The sequence below is a fragment of the Nasonia vitripennis genome, chromosome 1, assembly GCF_009193385.2.
Source record: "Nasonia vitripennis strain AsymCx chromosome 1, Nvit_psr_1.1, whole genome shotgun sequence".
NCBI classification, from domain to species: Eukaryota; Metazoa; Arthropoda; class Insecta; order Hymenoptera; family Pteromalidae; genus Nasonia; species Nasonia vitripennis.
The window spans coordinates 2,949,712-2,967,751 of record NC_045757.1 but is presented as its reverse complement, the minus strand read 5'-3'; the positions used below and the strand labels follow the sequence as shown (position 1 = coordinate 2,967,751).

General features: G+C 39.9%; 5 protein-coding genes across 14 annotated transcripts; 4 read left to right on the top strand and 1 right to left on the bottom strand.

Annotated features, from left to right (window-relative positions):
- The first annotated feature begins 489 nt into the window (after positions 1-489).
- On the top strand, positions 490-2,491 carry LOC103315501 (CREB-binding protein-like). Its single transcript, XM_008204731.3, has 4 exons — positions 490-702; positions 900-1,577; positions 1,690-1,865; positions 1,976-2,491. Exons 1-4 carry the CDS (start codon positions 665-667, stop codon positions 2,113-2,115), a joined length of 1,032 nt encoding a protein of 343 aa, XP_008202953.1. The 5' UTR covers positions 490-664; the 3' UTR covers positions 2,116-2,491.
- A 240-nt stretch (positions 2,492-2,731) lies between these two features.
- On the top strand, positions 2,732-7,042 carry LOC100678718 (asparagine-rich zinc finger protein AZF1). Of its 3 annotated transcripts, none has more exons than XM_003425541.5 (9): positions 2,732-2,970; positions 3,212-3,445; positions 3,529-3,759; positions 3,833-4,725; positions 4,795-5,119; positions 5,193-5,357; positions 5,418-5,591; positions 5,671-6,157; positions 6,242-7,042. In XM_003425541.5, exons 2-9 carry the CDS (start codon positions 3,265-3,267, stop codon positions 6,411-6,413), a joined length of 2,628 nt encoding a protein of 875 aa, XP_003425589.1. In that variant the 5' UTR covers positions 2,732-2,970; positions 3,212-3,264; the 3' UTR covers positions 6,414-7,042. The 3 variants fall into 3 exon arrangements, with proteins under 3 accessions (XP_003425589.1, XP_031777972.1, XP_016841883.1); XM_031922112.2 differs by having other exon boundaries at positions 2,761-2,974; XM_016986394.3 differs by having other exon boundaries at positions 2,761-3,076.
- LOC100123677 (chromobox protein homolog 1) lies at positions 6,709-8,849 on the bottom strand. Of its 2 annotated transcripts, XM_016986417.3 has the most exons (4): positions 8,416-8,636; positions 8,092-8,268; positions 7,875-8,017; positions 6,709-7,804 (listed from the first exon to the last, which is right to left on the bottom strand). In XM_016986417.3, exons 2-3 carry the CDS (start codon positions 8,214-8,216, stop codon positions 7,894-7,896), a joined length of 249 nt encoding a protein of 82 aa, XP_016841906.1. In that variant the 5' UTR covers positions 8,217-8,268; positions 8,416-8,636; the 3' UTR covers positions 6,709-7,804; positions 7,875-7,893. The 2 variants fall into 2 exon arrangements, with proteins under 2 accessions (XP_016841906.1, XP_001607358.1); XM_001607308.6 differs by having other exon boundaries at positions 6,709-8,017; positions 8,416-8,849.
- Positions 8,850-8,984: 135 nt separating this feature from the next.
- Positions 8,985-14,947, top strand: LOC100123675 (heterogeneous nuclear ribonucleoprotein A1, A2/B1 homolog). Of its 7 annotated transcripts, none has more exons than XM_008204726.4 (5): positions 8,985-9,211; positions 10,075-10,286; positions 10,366-11,108; positions 11,349-11,541; positions 12,531-14,185. In XM_008204726.4, exons 1-4 carry the CDS (start codon positions 9,191-9,193, stop codon positions 11,486-11,488), a joined length of 1,116 nt encoding a protein of 371 aa, XP_008202948.1. In that variant the 5' UTR covers positions 8,985-9,190; the 3' UTR covers positions 11,489-11,541; positions 12,531-14,185. The 7 variants fall into 7 exon arrangements, with proteins under 7 accessions (XP_008202948.1, XP_031777987.2, XP_031777986.1 ...); XM_031922127.2 differs by lacking the exon at positions 12,531-14,185 and adding an exon at positions 14,881-14,947 and having other exon boundaries at positions 8,986-9,211; positions 11,367-11,541; XM_031922126.2 differs by lacking the exon at positions 12,531-14,185 and adding an exon at positions 14,881-14,947 and having other exon boundaries at positions 8,986-9,211.
- Positions 14,948-15,907: 960 nt separating this feature from the next.
- LOC100123673 (26S proteasome non-ATPase regulatory subunit 6) lies at positions 15,908-18,030 on the top strand. The gene is made up of 5 exons (XM_001607851.6): positions 15,908-16,165; positions 16,566-16,917; positions 16,989-17,317; positions 17,392-17,560; positions 17,635-18,030. The coding sequence occupies exons 1-5, from the start codon at positions 16,021-16,023 to the stop codon at positions 17,807-17,809; spliced, it is 1,170 nt and encodes a 389-aa protein (XP_001607901.1). The 5' UTR covers positions 15,908-16,020; the 3' UTR covers positions 17,810-18,030.
- Positions 18,031-18,040: the final 10 nt, after the last annotated feature.

Genomic DNA, 18,040 nt, shown 5'->3' with positions numbered 1-18,040 from the left:
GGTGGTGAGGGTGAACAGTGGCGCCATCTGACTGCGTCAACTGGACTCGACTGGGCTTCGAGGGGGTTCGGAATTACCCGAACTAGCAGTCCTTATAGAATTCCGAATCTTTGATTCACGATCTTTTGATCAACAATTATTTGTCAATTTATCCTCATCGCTGCAACAACCGGTAAGTTAGAGTCGTAGACGAAGCTATAATCAAACTATATATTCCACTGCTGCACCTCCTCGGCTCCGTTCGAAGGAAGCATCGCTTGCCGCCATATATGCAGCGGAAAAGCCTATATAGTATCGCTTCCTGCGGAAAATCAGATCCTGAAAATGGTGGAAAATCTCTCCCACAATCGGATGGGATGAAAGTTCGACAGAGGGCGCAGCCGAGCGTGAAAAGTGGCGCCAGCGATGCACGCAAAACCCCGTAAGACGGACAAAATCCGAATTATCGGAATGCGATGCCGAATTGTTAGGGCTGCGACGTCGCAGCACAGGCCAAAGCAATGGCAGATCGGTTCTAATCGCCAAGCCATCGACATCTCAGGCGTCCCAGTTCGCATATCGGATTCGATGAATTTTCTTTGCTTTTCGAATCCAAGAAAACAAGTCCGGCGCCAATATTAATTATTAAACTCTGCGTACTCGGGTGAATGTACCGTTAGTAAACATGAGTTCAACAAATAACGAATTGACCTCTGCGTTAAGGTAAGCTTTCATATCTTTGCATACCTGCTTGCATAAATCGTTCGCATCTCGCAGCTTCAAATAATTGAAGCAACGCGACCAATGCGCGTAAACAGAGAGAACTCTAGTTCCCCCCCCCCCTCTCTCTCCATTTGTTATATATATACACACACACTTGTACCACAACATTAATCGCACCAATCTTCAAACCGACGCAGAGCCAGCCCCATGGAGGAAGATCGCCCCGATGCCACGACGGAGCTGCACAGAGTCTACGGCAACAATCAGTTGCCGAAGGTGTCGGTCGTACTCAAACCGCGGTTGCATCCCAAGAGTATCGAGGAGCTCTACCGACTACCCCCTCCGATAGACCAACCGGCCCAGTCTCAGAGCAACGCGTCCTCGGAGCTGCCAAATCCAAAGAAGCGCAAACTCGATCAGGACTCGGCTGGTGCTATAAATTCAGTCCAGCCTCTGATGAACAGCGGACAAGTACCAGCGGAACCGGCGAGCGCCTCCGTCGTCGCGAATCTTCTCTTCAAACGCAATCTCATCCAGCAACAATTGAGGCTGTCCCTGCACGCCAACGAGTGCAGACGACGCGACGCCGAGGATCCGCAGCGTGGGAAGTGCGAGCAGCCCAAGTGCACGGCCATGAAGACGATATTGAACCACATTGGGAACTGCCAAGAAGGCAACGCTTGCAAGTTTCTCCACTGTAGCTCGACCCAAAAGATCCTTCGCCACTGGAAGCACTGCACGCTCAAGCAATGCGTGGTCTGCAAACCGTTAAGGCAAGTGGGAAGTCATAACCTGCTGCTCCAACATATTTCCGAAGCAGCCGGCTCGAACTGGCCTATTCCGATGACGCTTAGGACCCTTATCAGGATGAAATTGCAAGTATCCACCTTTATGCGTTATGCTATATAGTTAAACGGTGTATATATACATATATGCATATAGCTGCAGAGAATTAATAACTTTCCGCTTATTCTCTTTTCCACACAGGATCGAAGCGATATTACCCAACAGTATCAGCTTACAAGCCTTTCTAGATCCGAAAATAAACGAAATAATCGAGTTTTCCAATATCGTCGAGTCTCGCGTCTACGAAGCGGCCAATTCAAAGGAGAGATACGCGCGCTTACTAGCCGGGAAGATCGACAAGATACGAAGGGAAGTCGGTAGGTTTTCATAATAACTACGCTAACGTTGTTTCGTATTCGCGTTCAAGCGCTTTCCTTGTGAGTTTTCACCGATAATACATTTTTTCACCGTTCTCCTCTATTCGCAGAGCAGAAAAGAGAAGCGCGAAGACGGCGGGAGATGCGAGCAGTCGTAGAGCAACGACAGCGAGAGATTCAGCTACTCGCTTACAGGCATCATCAGCATCGATTGCATAGCCGACGATGTTACCGTACACGTGGTTCGTAACGAACAAGTGCGGATTACGCGACATCCAAAAGCTACATCGACATAATCGCACATCTTTTATCCGGATTAACGTTATTGACAACTTTTATTTTTATACTGCTTTGCTACGTATATATATATATAGTAACCGAATGAATATTGTACGGAGAAGTTGGAGATTTCTGGCCACGTTAATTATAGTCTATTGTATATGTACGCTACGTGAGAATCAACGAAATTCAAACGATTTTCGTTCATGCATTTATAATTTTATATAGAAAAGTAAAAGAAGAAAAAAAAAACTATTGGAAGCCATATTGCCTTCTGCCTTGACTACTGTCAAGCTTTTAGTATTACACGTGTTGCATCTTAACTGAATAAATATGTTTTACTGAAACTCGTTGTTTTTTTATACTATACGAACGCATGTTATTTACGTTATCTCTGACAGCTTTGGCTTTTATTGGCTTATATTTATATAAAAATTGCTGGACATAATTTCGCAACGTTCGCCAAAGGACAGAACGGTAAAATCCTTCCGTATAAACTCAACAACGATCGCGACGTCGCGCGCGGAACGGTGAAAACAAAATATATACGCAGCTATATATGTGTGTGTGCGCGCGTGTGTTCTACAATCGAGACCTAACCTAAGCTACAGTCGACCCTAACCTATCTCAAAGACTACTGACGCCCTCTTTGTTTTTATCAAAATAAATTTTTTGGGACGACGATGTGTTTTGCAATATTTTCCTGCGGCCACGACGATTTTAGCCAGGACATCGCGAATCTCACATGACGAAAGACGTCGTCTAGGAGGATGCCGAGTTGGAAAGTTTTCAACTTTCCGATGCTCTTACGATTATTCACGAGACTGTGAGTGAGAGATTCAACTTTTTAACGATTGTCCTAGGTCATGATTATTTAGCAGTAGAATTATGTAGCTATATACATTTGTTTCGAATCCTAGCGATAATGGGTCGTGAGTCACTGCAGCGTCAATTATTTTACGGCATTTGCTACTGCGTACTTTCTGATCAATATAACTTATCAGAGTGCTTTTTTTTTCATTGGTTATACCTACATTTTTTATGACAATAACATTTTTGGATTGCAGAAAACATGACTGCCTAACTTTCTAAAAGTTTGGAGACTCGAAGTAGCACAAAAATGATGGAATGTCCATCATGCGGCAAACCTACTATCAATGCGAGTACAAGACTGATAAAAGATACATGTGGACATACAAAATGCCGCTTGTGCCTGTTGCAAGAAGAGAGTGGGTGCACAATATGCAACACTCAAAACTTGGAACAGACTGCTCCACTTATTGCTGCTATTAGCAGTTTTGGTATACACGTACTCGCATAAACTTGAGCTGCTTAGAAATATATTTTGAGATGAATAATTGTGAATTTTTTTGTATATTTCTAGATTATCTGCAGCCAAGCATACCAATGCCAACGCATGTATCACTTGATTCCCCAATCAAACTTCCCGTGAATGAACTTCCACAAGTTATTGAATGCTTGGATGAGCCATTCAATGTAAAATATGTGATAGATAATAATACAAATAACGAAATTTATAAGGAAACGTCGAGTGAAAATGAAAAGTATTATGAAGAAAACAATAAACAAATTTACAATGAAGCCAGGCAAAATGGTGTGGTTTATAACTGTAATTATCTTAATTTGGTGAATTTCTGTGTAAAATTTTAATATTTTGTTTTTTTTAGTTCATCTGGCATTCGAATCAACAGAAAACGTTTTATCGCACAATGGCTTGTCTGTTCAAAATGGGCTTACAATTACAAATAATATAAAAAACGAAAATATACACCGAAAAGATGTGGAAACTCAAACTAAACAAAGCAATGAAAACTCTGACGAACAAACAGAAACTGTAAAAAGCTTAGTTGTAAATACTGTAAACAAAGAAGTGGCCACTAATCAATCTAATATCACATTCGTACTGCTTATCGATAGTAATAGTCCAACAAGAAATGATAGTGAAAGTACAGTTCAAATAACTAAAATCAACAAAAATGAAGATGAAAACGAAGATAATAATTTGCCTCATAAAACGCCTAATCAACTGGTCATGTACAAAAGCCCAGAATTTAGAATGTCTGATTATTTGCTATTCAATAAGCAAGGAGAGAGTCCTGACTATGTATTGGTTCACAAATCAGGAGATGTTGAAAATGATCATCAATTAATTTTAAGTCCGGCTCATTCTACTGCTTACAAAAGTCCAGAATTCAGATTATCAGATTATTTAATAATCAAAAATCGGAGTGACAAGACAACTTATGCCAGGTTAATTGCAAGTCCTATTGAATCTTTTGATAACAGAGTCTCAGGTAGCAGCACAGTACAAAGCAATGGGAATAAGGCTGGTGACTCCCTTAATAAGGACGACGAGGATAAAGAAAACAAAAACAATTCTATCAAAGAAAAAGACACTGGAAGTGACGATGTCATTGGCGATCATGAGAAAAAGAATCGCAAAAAAGGCGATATACAAACAAAGTCCAAGAAAACGAAAAAAAGCGATACGCTCTCGAGCACTCGTAAAAGTACTAGAAAGCGAAAACTCACAGCTGCTGGAAAGGATCTCGAAGACGAGGTTCGTTAAAAAAAAAAAAAAAAAATTTCAAAGCAATCAGCTTATCTTCAAACATTTTCTATTTAACAGGTGACGAAGAATACAGCCGTCAAGCGAAGAAAAAAGAACACGGACTGGAGTCATATAGTCAAGCTTCCAGGAAATCCAGTCTCGTACGAATGCACTAAATGCAAAAGAAGCTTCAGAAATTTCCAAAGCAAAAGCTATCACGTAGCCTGTATACTTGGAGAGTCTCCGTTCTGTTGCGAAATTTGCGGCAGGACTTTCAAGAAACGTTCTCATTTCGAGTACCACGAGACGACGCACTCCGGAAAAAAGCCTTTCATGTGCCAGGACTGTCAGAAAGGATTCGCGACAAAGAGCAAGCTTGATAGACACATGTTAAGCCATAAACGTCGGTATTGCAATTTCTTTGTAAAGAGTTGATTAATTGTGATCTAAACTGACAGATTTATGCTTTTCTACAGCGCAAAATGAATTCGAGTGCGCCGAGTGTGGAAAGAAACTGAGCACTAAGGACAACCTAAAAACTCATCTGGCTCTGCATCGCAATCCCTCATTCAAGTGCCAACACTGTCCAAAGACTTTCACACTCAAAATCAATCGCAAGCGTCACGAACAGTATTGCTTTCGTAAGTATCTCAATGGCATCGGCAACATTGTCTCATATTAATAACTGATGGTATTTTCAGCTAACAATAATCGATACACGTGCGATGTCTGCTCGAAAGTGTTTCGAAAGGATTATTTATTGGGACAGCACAAGAGGAGACTGCATCGGAAAGGCAAACCTTACAGCTGCAAAGTATGCCAGCGCGTTTTTTTGAGCAAATCTGAAGTCGCTCGACACGAGACTATTCATTCAGGTACCGTTATTGGAACTATATCTAAAACTATTGAATTTCTTGTGTTTCTTTGAACAATTCACAATTGTCGATTTTGCAGATGTGAAAGCGTTTTACTGCGAACTCTGCGACATCAAATTCAGGCGCAAGGACAACTTAAAACGGCACGAAAATAATCATCACTCTAGTCCGTACGAAGTAGGGTATGGAAACGTCACACCCATAAGCGTAAAAGAATACGTCGTCGCGCCGAGTCCAATACCAAAGGGTCGAAAGAGACAGGCTGTAGACAGCTCAGAACTTAGTCCCAAACCAAAAAGAACGCCAAAGAAAGTCAAAAGCATGGATTCTCCAAGTAAGCTCAAGGCAGCATCGTCAGGAGATGTAAGCAACGCAGTGCCGGTTATCAGAGGTCCGATCAGTATCAAATTTCCTGATGGCAGCGGCAATATCACGAAAAAGCTCACCGAGTCATTATCGCTAGAGGCAGCCATAGTGCTTAACCAGCAAATTGAGCAGAGGGTGCACGCACAGAATTCGTTTTGTAACTTTCCGGGATTGTCGCGCGGAAATAATTCGCCTGTCAGGTATGTCATTGCTATACACATACTGCTTTCGGTCAACTCTCGTATGAAAATAACATGGTAAAAATTATGATTTTATAATTCTAGCACTCGCAGGCGAGACAGCTGTAACAATAATTTGAATTCTAATGATGGAGGGAGTCCAACCAGTAATGAAGCTCAAGACAGATCGAAACAAAAAAGTAGGGAAGAAGAATTCAGCATGCAGCACTGGCGACGGCGAACCGCTGAATTTTTGAAATCAAAGAAGAAGTCCTGAATAAGGTTGCATTTTACGCTTTATTAAATAAAAAAGTAATGGACCGTTTTTTAAAGCAAAACAATGATATCCAAGATCAAGAAGAGATATTTTTTAATTAAGGAAAATGTCGGGCATAAGAACACATTTCTGTTTTGTTGATTCTTCATACAATTGAGGGTTTTGATAAAAGATATTTAATCTGTCCGGTGTTATCCCACACTTTCCTGTAAGTTACAATGTGATTTTAATTTAGATTTTTACAAATATAAAGTTTTTGTAACTTGATTGGGTTGAAATAATCAAATGCAAGATGTCTAGTTTAATGAAAATGTATTTAAATGTCAAGATTATAAGCAACAATGAGTGTATAATTGTCTATGATATTTTTATAACCATATTGTATATGTATATAAAAATGCCATTATACATAAATTCAATGATCGAACATCAAAGTTATATTAAGAAGAATATTGAAAATTCCGAGATACAATAAAATGATATTTTGTAAACATTTTCTACATTCAAATAATTTTTGTATGTTTTCCGAGACTGAACACACTGTAAAAATATAATATTAACATAATTGATTTGTAATTCAAAATTGTATAAAATGAAATGGCAGCATAATTATAAATATTTTTTATCACATCACACGTTGTTTTTGATTATATATTTTTTAATTTTTACTAAAGCGCTCTAACTCATTGTATGCAATGTACAAGGAGAAATATCTTTGTCACTTGTAAAAGGTTGACTGAGAGCTGGTAGTAGAATAATTTAAAAAAATAAAATATATTTCTCCAGGCATATAGTACTTCAGTTTACATTATACAAAAGTACAAATTAAAAATTTGTAAATATAATTTAGAGCAACAATTTACAAAAGCAATTATCAACTAGAAGGGATTGTATATATTACTTTTGCATAAGATGACGTTTTTACAAGCTTTACTATATATATATTACCTTTGACTCTGACTGTATCAATAAAAAAAAGTACATAATCTGTTTATCCAACAAGACATCTTTGTGTTTTGTAAAATTAACAGGAACGTTGCAAGAACTTTAAAAGTTTTGCTAATAGAAATCAATACAAAGGATGACTAGATTTATGAATCAGGTAAAAAGTAGTTCAAAATAAACAATCAATCAAGCTTGTAAGTGAGTGGGTCTCAATGGTGTTTGAATATAATCTAACTGCAATAGATAATTGATAGAAAACTAGTCCTCATAAAAAACTTCCAAACATTTCTACAGCTGAGTATAAGAAAACAGTTCCAGTAAATCTTAAAATCTTCAAAACTAACTTTTTCTTCCAAAGGAAGATTCTTATAGCTAATGCCTTGTTTGTTGACCAACATTGGTATTTTTAAATATATACAATTTCCTACTCTCAACAATAATGATACCTGTAAAAACCAAAGTGAGGTTCTTGTTTAAATTTAAAAAGAAGTCAAGAACACCAACAGTATTCCTCACATTATTATTGTTTGTTGCCTCATTGTGCGGTTGACTTGGCAGTCTGCCAAATCAGCCTGTCTTCATAAAATTGTATCACAACTTGAGGACAGAGCACATTAGCCTCTCTGGCTGACACAAGATCAGTCTCTTCAGTTCCTTTCCTGTATGCAGGTAAGTTAATTAACACTTGCGTTTTAATGATAGCAAACAATTAGCATAAATTTGCTCAACTCACCACTTCATAAGAAACATCAGTTCTCCATTGGACTCAGTAGCTCCAATGATCTTGTCAGCCTCGAGCTGTCTCTTGAATCCATGCGGTTTGGCAGCTTTATTGTCAATCTTTTTCTCCTTATTCATTGTTCCTGGTTTAATCAACCGTGTAAACTAGTAAACTCGAAATCGTTGAGCTCTATTGAGAAACGAGAGAAAATCCTTGATAAGCATATATTGCTCGTTGAAAAGTGCATAATCATTCGCGCGAAATACTATGTGTATAGAGCATAAAACTCAAAACTCGATATAAATATAGGTTATAAATTCGATCATTTCGTTATACCTCGAATCCAAACAACGTTAACCGCAGCGTTCATTTGCGTTTACATCTGCATCAAACCGTAGATTATCTCGTACTCAGCTTCAGATTCGGCTCCGTTTTCGAAAGTACTCGGCCCGCGGTACACAGGATTATCCATCAACCCGGCCGTTAACCGGAGCAAAAAGTCTCAATTGTTTTGACAACAAAGCACCTACCTACGCTACCATGCATACCTACCTATATTGTACTTCCGGAAAAAGTAGATTTTTTAAATTTCCCCGGCCTTGTACACGGCGAACTTCAAGCGGCTTCTCGATATACCTGAAGCTGTCCGCTTGAAGGCGGCTCTTTAAATCGTCCGAAAAAAATATCATCCCCATTTAGCAGACGGAAAAACGCTGCTCATTCTATTCCCAGGCAACAATAGTCCATGCATTCGCTCGTAAAAAGAACAAAAGTCACTCATCGCGACAACAAACGGTCGGCTCAAAACTAGCCGCGGACGCTCGCGCAGCTCCCTCTATATCCAGTGACACATCGCGAGTCGCGACCATCAGCGTAGTCAACATCCGTTATACCCCCCACATTTCGTCCTGTGCTCTCCGACGGCGACGGTGCGGAAATCGATAGGCCGCCGCAGTTCAGTCGAGCATCGCGTCTCCCGACTGACAGACTGCCATCCGTTTGGAAGTAGTCTATCGGCTTCTTCTCCGTTTCTCACCTCAACTCTCGCAGCAGAAAAGGCTTCGAGACGTCGCGGCGCTCCACATCACGCCGAAGTGCATCATCCTCGAAGATGGTGAAAATGGAACACGACGTAAGTCCTTTGACATGAAACTATAAAATACTATAAACGCGCGATATCGTCGCGCGTGTCTATTTCTAAACTGCGCCGCTATTCTCGTTCGAGCGAAAGAAAAAGCGACGCCAAATCGTCTCGTCCCGTTATTTTGGCAAGTAGTCAGCCGGATGTGATTCGCGGCACCGAAAAATCCCATCACCGCCCCCCCCCCCCTGTTGTATTCGGTACACGGTCAATAACATGGCGGCGTCGGCGTCGGCTCCATTTACGCCGCAACGTCAATAAAGCCTCGTAATGTCAAACTAGTGCGATACCCACGTTCTCCTGCGTTCATCGACGAATCTAGAAATATACTTATATAGCTACGCGAGCTTCACCTCCTGCGTATACGCGATTTCGGCTTCTTCGCATCGCGCGCGAATCACGGAGGGGCGGGAGAGGGAGGGGAGAAGAGCGAGGATGCCGGGACCGGCCGCGGCGTGGCCACGCCACGCCATTTTTCCATTCGCTGCTCTCGTGTGTTTCCGATCGGCTTTTCTCTCTCTCGCTCTGTCTCCGAGATATCGGAGCTCGTTTGATCGATAGCCGCGGCTGCTGGGTTTCGGAGCAGAGCACTTCAATTGCTCCAGGAGAAGATGGTGTGTATCGGCATTGTTAGAGAGTAATTTAATGGAATATTTTAGTTTGAAATCTGGGACACTCGGATATCGCGTGTGCGTCATATCGACTCGTGACTCGCGATTGCTGGATTGTTGTCCGTGTGTAATTTAGGCTCCTTTTTCTCGCTCTCAGTATTGCGCAATATTTTGATTATCTAACTCAAGTCGCGTATGTGTTTATGTTATGTGTTAAACAAATTTCGTTGACTTTTTATTCAGGATGGTAAAAACGAGCCCGAGCACGTGCGAAAGCTCTTCATTGGAGGGCTGGACTACCGCACCACCGACGACTCGCTGAAGAAGCATTTCGAGCAATGGGGCGACATCGTCGATGTCGTCGTCATGAAGGACCCCAAGACCAAGCGTTCCAGGGGCTTCGGATTCATCACCTACTCCCGAGCTCACATGGTCGACGATGCCCAGAACGCTAGGTAAGAATTCGAGCGTCGGATGCGTTCGATGTCGGTTATGACGGAGCGAGAAATCTGATCCGTATTTTTTTCCCGATAGGCCACACCGAGTGGACGGACGCGTCGTTGAGCCCAAGCGCGCTGTGCCGAGGCAAGAGATCGGCAGGCCCGAGGCTGGCGCTACCGTCAAGAAACTCTTCGTCGGCGGTCTCAAGGACGACCACGAGGAGGATGATCTCCGTGTGTACTTCCAGGGTTATGGTAACATCAACTCCGTCAGCATCGTCACCGATAAAGATACCGGCAAGAAGCGAGGTTTTGGCTTTGTCGAGTTCGACGACTACGACCCCGTCGACAAGATCTGCCTGCAGCGCAATCACCAGATCCGCGGCAAGCACGTTGATGTCAAGAAGGCTCTTAGCCGTGCTGAGATGGCCTCTGCAACCAGCGGTGGCGGTGGCGGTGGCGGCGGCGGCGGCGGCGGCAGCGGCGGCCGTGGAAGTGGCGGTGGTGGACAGTCTGGCGGACGTGGACCACGAGGTAGCAACCAGAGCGGTGGCTCTTGGGGCGGCCGAGGTGGCGGCGGCGGTGGAAATGACTGGAACCAAGGTAGTAACCAGGGTGGATACGGTGGAGGCAACCAGGGAGGTTGGGGCAACAACGGACCCTGGGAGAACCAGAACCAAGGCGGCGGTGCCTGGGGAGGCAGCCAAGGTGGCCAGGGAGGCTACAACAGTGGTGGCAACTGGAGCAACGATAACTTTGGAGGAGGCTACCAACAGGGCTACGGCGGCGGCCCAGTCAGGAATAACTTCAACTCCGGCGGTCGACCCGGTCCCTACAGTACGTAATCTTTTTGAAATTTATGAATTGTCCAATTTCTTTCTCTGTTATGCTTCGATTTCGACACAGTCGGCTTTTCGAATGTGTGAGGTAATTGAAGTCGAAGAAGACTCGCGTTACGCTCGAAATGAAAGGAAGAAAACAAAAGGAAGATTGTACAGTTATTACTATAAATAAAAAGGACGTTAGTCTTCTTCACTCCCGAGACCTTTTAAAGAATGTTAAGCTGTCAACCCGTAGGTTCTGGCGGTGGATCAGGCGGCGGCGGCGGTGGCGGTAGCGGCTACGGAGGTGGTGGCGGCGGTGGCTACGGCGGTGGCTCGATGGGCGGAGGCGGCGGTGGTATGGGCGGCGGCGGCGGCGGTGGAAGGAGATACTAAGCTCACCAAAACTACACCCACCGACCGAACTCTCACCTACTCTCCCTCAAACGGTGAGCTCATGGCAACCAGATTTCTGGGCCTTGTTACCATTTCATGTAAAGAGTGCTGACAGATAGTCAATTATTTTTCTTTAAAAATCAATCAATACTTCTACTGTCAGCTCTTTTTCACTGTAAAAACTCAATTTGCCTATTTTATTTCTTTCTTCCTTTTCTTCAAACATCTTTAGACACTAAAAAACCCTTTACAATGGAAAGAAGCAAACTGTCAAATTACCTTCATTAAAAAAAAAATATTTTTTTAATTATAATACTTCTCACCCTAGGTTATTGAATTAAGTACAGTAGAGCTCAAATATTTTTTAGCCTTCGAACGTTAAAACTTGTCTTGTTAATTAAAGTCAGAAGATTATCTCATTTAGAGTTTCTTATTTAGCCCTAAAGAGTTTTTCACCTTGAAAGGTGAGAAGCTAGGGATAAAGAAATAATATTAGTTTATTCAGCAAATGTAGACAAATTTTATTAGGCAAGGATCAGAATCAAATATCATAAGTTGTATTTTAAGGTAAAGGAAGGTACGATAAATTGCTCTTTCAAATACCCAAGGTTTCCTTCTTCGTCCTGTTTCTTGATTAAAAATTATTTTTGGCATAACAAAGAATCACTGCACAATTGCAGAAGTGATATACAAGTAGGTATCAATCGATTCTTATGCCTATTTTCTTTTATATAATCATGTCTCAATAACTCATTAAATTCCAGTTTCTTTTTAAGCAAAAACTAAAATAGCCAAATTTTATGGAAAAACTTATCTTAATAATCTGTCAAATTTTGTTTATAATAGAGGATTCTTAGATGCTTCATGCCTATACAAATTTTATCACGCAAAATTGGACAAATTATTTTCAAATTCAAGCGTTTTGATGATTTTAAATCTGTATATGCATTTCCTTTCTTTGTAGTATAAAGTGTATGAAATTGAACGTTTCGTAAGTTATGTATTTCTGCAACTAATTAGTTTTGTGACTTTTAAACCCCAGGTGAACCCCATTCTACTTCTTGTCTTCTAATCGCATAGCAATATTGCGATACTGTCTTAGTCTTGGAGCAGGCAGGGATAAGCAGGCATACAGGCTAGTACAAAATGCGGGCTAGAAGGACAGGCCAATGAAAGCGATAAGAGAAAGAAAGATACAGGAAAGTCTGAAAAGAAAGTAATCAGAGAAAGGGACAGGCAGACAGAGAGAACGAAAATATCCGGCAGGCAGGACAATCAGGATACAGGAATGCAGGAAGAGAATGCTTGTGTAGTTCACAGTTTGACCGAGAGAAGGGGAGATATTTATTTAAACGGATGCATATTTTCGAAAACACCATGATGAGACAAAGAAATATGAAATGCTAAATTTGTCGCACAGCATAGAAACCGTTTTTTCAACACATTTTTCATTGATCTTTCTAGCTTTGTTTTTTTTTTTAACGCCGTAGAAAGAAATTAAGCAGAAATTTTCCTCATTCGTTAACAGCTTTATACAATTTGCATGATTCTCTGTTGTGATACGTGCGTGTTTAGTAAAAAGAAAGAAATTAATAATGGCGCCGATCTTAATCCACGATTATTATGTAAAATGGCCTCCGAATTCGTGCTAGTAGAAAATTCATTTATTTAAAAAAATCAATCACTTTATACTTGCGAAAGATATTCCTTTAGGAGTTTCTAGATGTTTCGCCCTCTTGATTTTAAAAGAGCTGATCACGTGTAATTTTATGAGAAAGCCAATCAAATAAGAAACGTGTTTTAACGTCCACTTCGTATATGACCGATGCGTCGATTATAACGATTAAACCAATCGACATGTAAATGGATTAAAATTGATGATAACTAACTGTATATTTTGTAATGACCGACTAACCATAATGAGTTTTCCGCGAACAATATTGTCATTTCTGATATAAGCGTGAATAAAACGACGTAACTTGATCGAGCAAATCCTTTTTCTCGACTCAGACTTGCGGCGTGCTTAGCTAACTATTAACATTGTAAAAAAATGAAAAGCTTAGGACCAAGAGGCCAATCGTTTATTTGTTTCCTCGTTCAATTTTTTTTTTTTTTGAAAGACAGCCAAACGATTATTCAGCTCGTTTGTAGGAGAGTCAAGGAAACGAAATACCCACGGTAGTTTTAATATACCATGAAGAGGGAAAAGAAATAGCGAGCAGGAAAATACGAAACCATAGCTCAGGTAAATCAACATATGTTTAGCATTTGTAGGTTACCTATAGGCTATGTTATATATAAATATATATAAACACAAAAAAAATGAAACAGTAATTTTTAAGTTGTAATTGTCTTAAGAAAGTTAGTTAAATAAACTTGACCACGACCTTTTCCACAATTATTGATTTATTGTTCTTTTGTATCTTATAAAGTAGTCAAAAACAGCATTTAGATTTTGAGGTGAATCTTCAGGCTTTTTCTTAAACTTTTGATCCATCAACTTGATATGGATTGCACATCATAGGCCTAAAATGAAAGGCAACCATTAAATAGCAGGAAGTTTAATTACCACTAATGTAAGGCATTGTACACAAGAATAATTGTCAGCATCTCTTCAAAGATACACTTGGCATTCACTCATTTGTAACCTCAGTATTAAATGAATTTGTACATACATAAAAAAAAAGTTTTAACAAATTTAGTTTCTTTTATTTTCTCATCTCTTTAACACCGTATTCTTTGTAATGGCGATCAGCTTATTAGCAAAGAACAGAAATAACCGTTAGAAGAACAAAAAAATAACAGGCAGGTAGCAGAGTGAAGGGACTCTAGCTAGCTTCCAAAACAGGTAGGAGAGTGTTATGAATTTACATAAAATAGTAGTTGAACCTCTAAAAAAACAATTAATGATAATGCAAAATTTCATTGACTATAAGTATAAGTAGTTTACCATCACCTCATTTTTTACCATTAATAGACAGCTATTGTAGAACTTGGTTACAATGGTTTTTAGGAGTTTCCTCATGAAAAAGTATTTTTAGTTTGAAAAGTTGACTTTTTATTATCTAAGGATCTGACGAAAAACAACTATCCACGACATGCAAATTCCGAAAAAATTTTGAATAATCTTGTTTTTATTCGTTTTAACGACATTAATTCATTACACATCATTAAAAAAATTGTGTATACGTAATTAAATTTGTGAAAGCTTTTTTATGCAGTCACGAAATAATTTTAATTACGTTTTCCCTCCACATTTCAGTTATCGTTTTTACGCAATGAACAAAAATACATACTTCGGCTAATTATTTTTATCAAATTTTCATTTTCTCTGGTAATAATCTTTTATATTTCGTTTTTTCATTAATTTCTGGTTTACTGTCCGGCCCAAGATAGTCGGAGTCGTCACGATCGCCATTATTCCTATTTAGCAGTTAAAGTCACTAGAGGTAAGTCAGCGTAAGTGAAATTTTCTTTTACGCTTTTTTTACGTAAGTATTACTAAAATAATTTATAGCACAGTGTGGCTAAAATCCGCTGTTAAGTCACGCCTATCTGTGACTAAAGTAGTACTTTTTTGCACCGTGTTTATCACACTCGCTACGCTCGTGCGCTAACCTCACGGTGCAAATAAGGATTACTTTAGTCGCGAATAGGCGAGACTTGCGGATTTTAGTAGTCTGTGCTATAAAATTTTATACGATACTCTTGACTTAAATGGTTCAGTTTTACACGGCGCTTAGCGCCCTCGCTACGCTCGGGTGCTAACTGCGCCGTGTAAAAAAGAGCCATTTACGTCACACGTATCGTAATGTACTATTATTTCATCATTGCCAAGAAGTATACGAATTTTCTTTTAGTCGTAAGCTTTGTTTTATAACGTTCAATGCTTACATTATTTCAATTTTTTTTACTATCACTAATACACTATATAGAAACAATGTTTCAATGCCAAAGAAAACTTTTTGACTTTTTCATTTTGTAAATAAATGAAGTTTCACAGGTCATCGTTTTAATTCTGTATATGAAAAAAAAAGAATTTTAAATAAACGATATTTTCTAACAGTAATAATATTGTTCTGTGTTATCCTTTTCCAATATTTTCCTACCATCCCTCATTAGTTAATAAGAAAAATACTATTATTAGTATCTAAATAAATAGATACTAGAAAATATTCATTCTTTTGGGTTATTCGTTATTAGAAAAAGCTATTTTTTCTAAGTCTCAAGTTTTCTGATAAAAATAAACGATAAACGTCCAATATTATACAGTTAAAAGCTCTTGTTCGCGTTTAATCAAAATTAACGATACTTATATAGAAGAGAGTCCAAATCTCGTTCAGGACAAGCCGAAAACCAATCGCAAGCTTTGGTATTCTGATTACGAAGCAATCCGCTGCAGATGTCGCCACCACTGGCAGTTGCTCCGCTTTTTCCGTACAGTGTACACCTGTGCGGCGTGTGTGACGTTCAGTTCTCTGCATCAAATTTTCGCGAGATAAAAGCGCCCGGAAAAACAAATAACCGCAAAAATGCCGCTGGAAAATCTTGAGGAGGAAGGACTCGAGAAGAATCCGAAACTCGAGTTAGCCCAGACGAAGTTCCTGCTGAGTCTTCCGGAGCACAAGAATGACGCGGCTCTGAAGACTAAGCTCCTCGATACCATCAAAGCCGAAAGTGAGATTGCATCTTTTGCTTGGTTTGCGAATTATTAGAGGAAGTTGCTGTTTCCCGAAATGTTGACGATCGGGAGAGATTCGGAGGGTTGTACTGGCTTGAAGGATTGAAATTTGAGTTTTATCAGGGTTTGATTTAGGGTATTTATTGAGGTTGATTCTGGGTGCAACAACCTAACCTACCTTTTTTGTTTTTCTTGCGAATCACAGCTTGTACTTTAATCACTATGAACAGTAAAATTTAATGGATATTCTTATTTAACTCTGCTAGTATTTTTTTTTTTTTTTAATTAGATTGTTGTTATTATCCACTTTTTACGCAAAAGAACTATTGCTCCAAAACAAATTTGAGAGTATAATCAATAGCAAAGAATTGTTCTAAAAAGTATAAAATCTTCTAGATATGGCTCCATTTTACGAAGAGGTATGTCGGGATCTTGAGTGGCCAGTTGATGAGGCCCTTTTGGCCAAGATGAAAGCCAAAAATGAAGAGCAACTGAAAGAGCTGGATGGCATCATCGAAGATGCTGAGAAGAATTTGGGAGAGATGGAAGTTCGAGAAGCAAATCTGAAAAAGTCAGAGCATTTATGTAGGATTGGCGATAAGGATGGAGCACTGGCTGCCTTCAAAAAGACTTATGACAAAACAGTGTCTCTTGGTCACAGACTGGACATAGTTTTTCATAACATCAGAATTGGTCTCTTCTACTTGGACCATGATCTCATCACCAAAAACATCGAAAAGGCTGAAGCGTTAGTTTTTCAATGATTTATCAATTTTAGATCACTGCAAAGAGAAACTAATAATTGTACTTTATTTGCAGATTGATAGAAGAGGGTGGTGACTGGGATAGAAGAAATAGACTGAAAGTCTATCAGGGAACTTACTGCATTGCAGTGAGAGATTTCAAAGAGGCAGCCAACTTTTTCTTAGATACCATCAGCACATTCACAAGTTATGAACTCATGGATTACAATACCTTTGTTAGGTACACAGTATATCTGAGTATGATCAGTTTGCCTAGAAACGAGTTGCGCGATAAAATTATCAAAGGCTCTGAGATTCTTGAAACACTGCACAGCAATCCTGACTGCAAAGAGTATTTGTTTTCTCTATACAACTGCCACTACGCCGATTTCTTTAAAAATCTCGGTAAGTTCATATCAAACCCAAGAGGCTCGGAAAAGTGTTGAATCGCCGAAAATTTCACGAAATTTTTCTTTCAGCACACGTCGAAGGTTTGCTGAGAAGAGACTTCCTCGTTTTCCCTCACTACCGTTACTACGTCAGGGAAATGCGTATTCTTGCTTACACTCAACTCCTTGAGTCCTACAGGTCGTTGACCCTCCAATACATGGCGGAAGCTTTTGGAGTAACCATTGAGTACATCGACCAGTAAGCAATTTTTGACGCTGAAATTAGTTTCGACTTCGAGCAACGTACTAAATCGTTTCTCGCTCTCTTTTCAGGGAACTATCGCGCTTCATCGCCGCCGGTCGCCTTCACTGCAAAGTCGACCGAGTCGGCGGAGTAGTCGAGACCAACCGACCCGACAGCAAAAACTGGCAGTATCAGGCTATGGTCAAGCATGGCGATTTACTGCTCAACCGAGTACAAAAATTGTCACGCGTCATTAACATCTAAGTCCAGGGAATGCGAGACGTTTTACTGTGAAATACATATGAAACGAGAAATGTGTGATTCGACGTCAGAGAACTGAAAGTCCTTTTGCAACCAATGTGTGAGCCGCTTCCCTAAAGCAAGACTAAAGTAATTTGAGGAAAGCTACGAACTCGCGAAGTAAAAATGTTAATAATTAAATATGATTTTGATAGAAAAAAAAAATATATAAAGAACTAACCAAATGATGTTCTC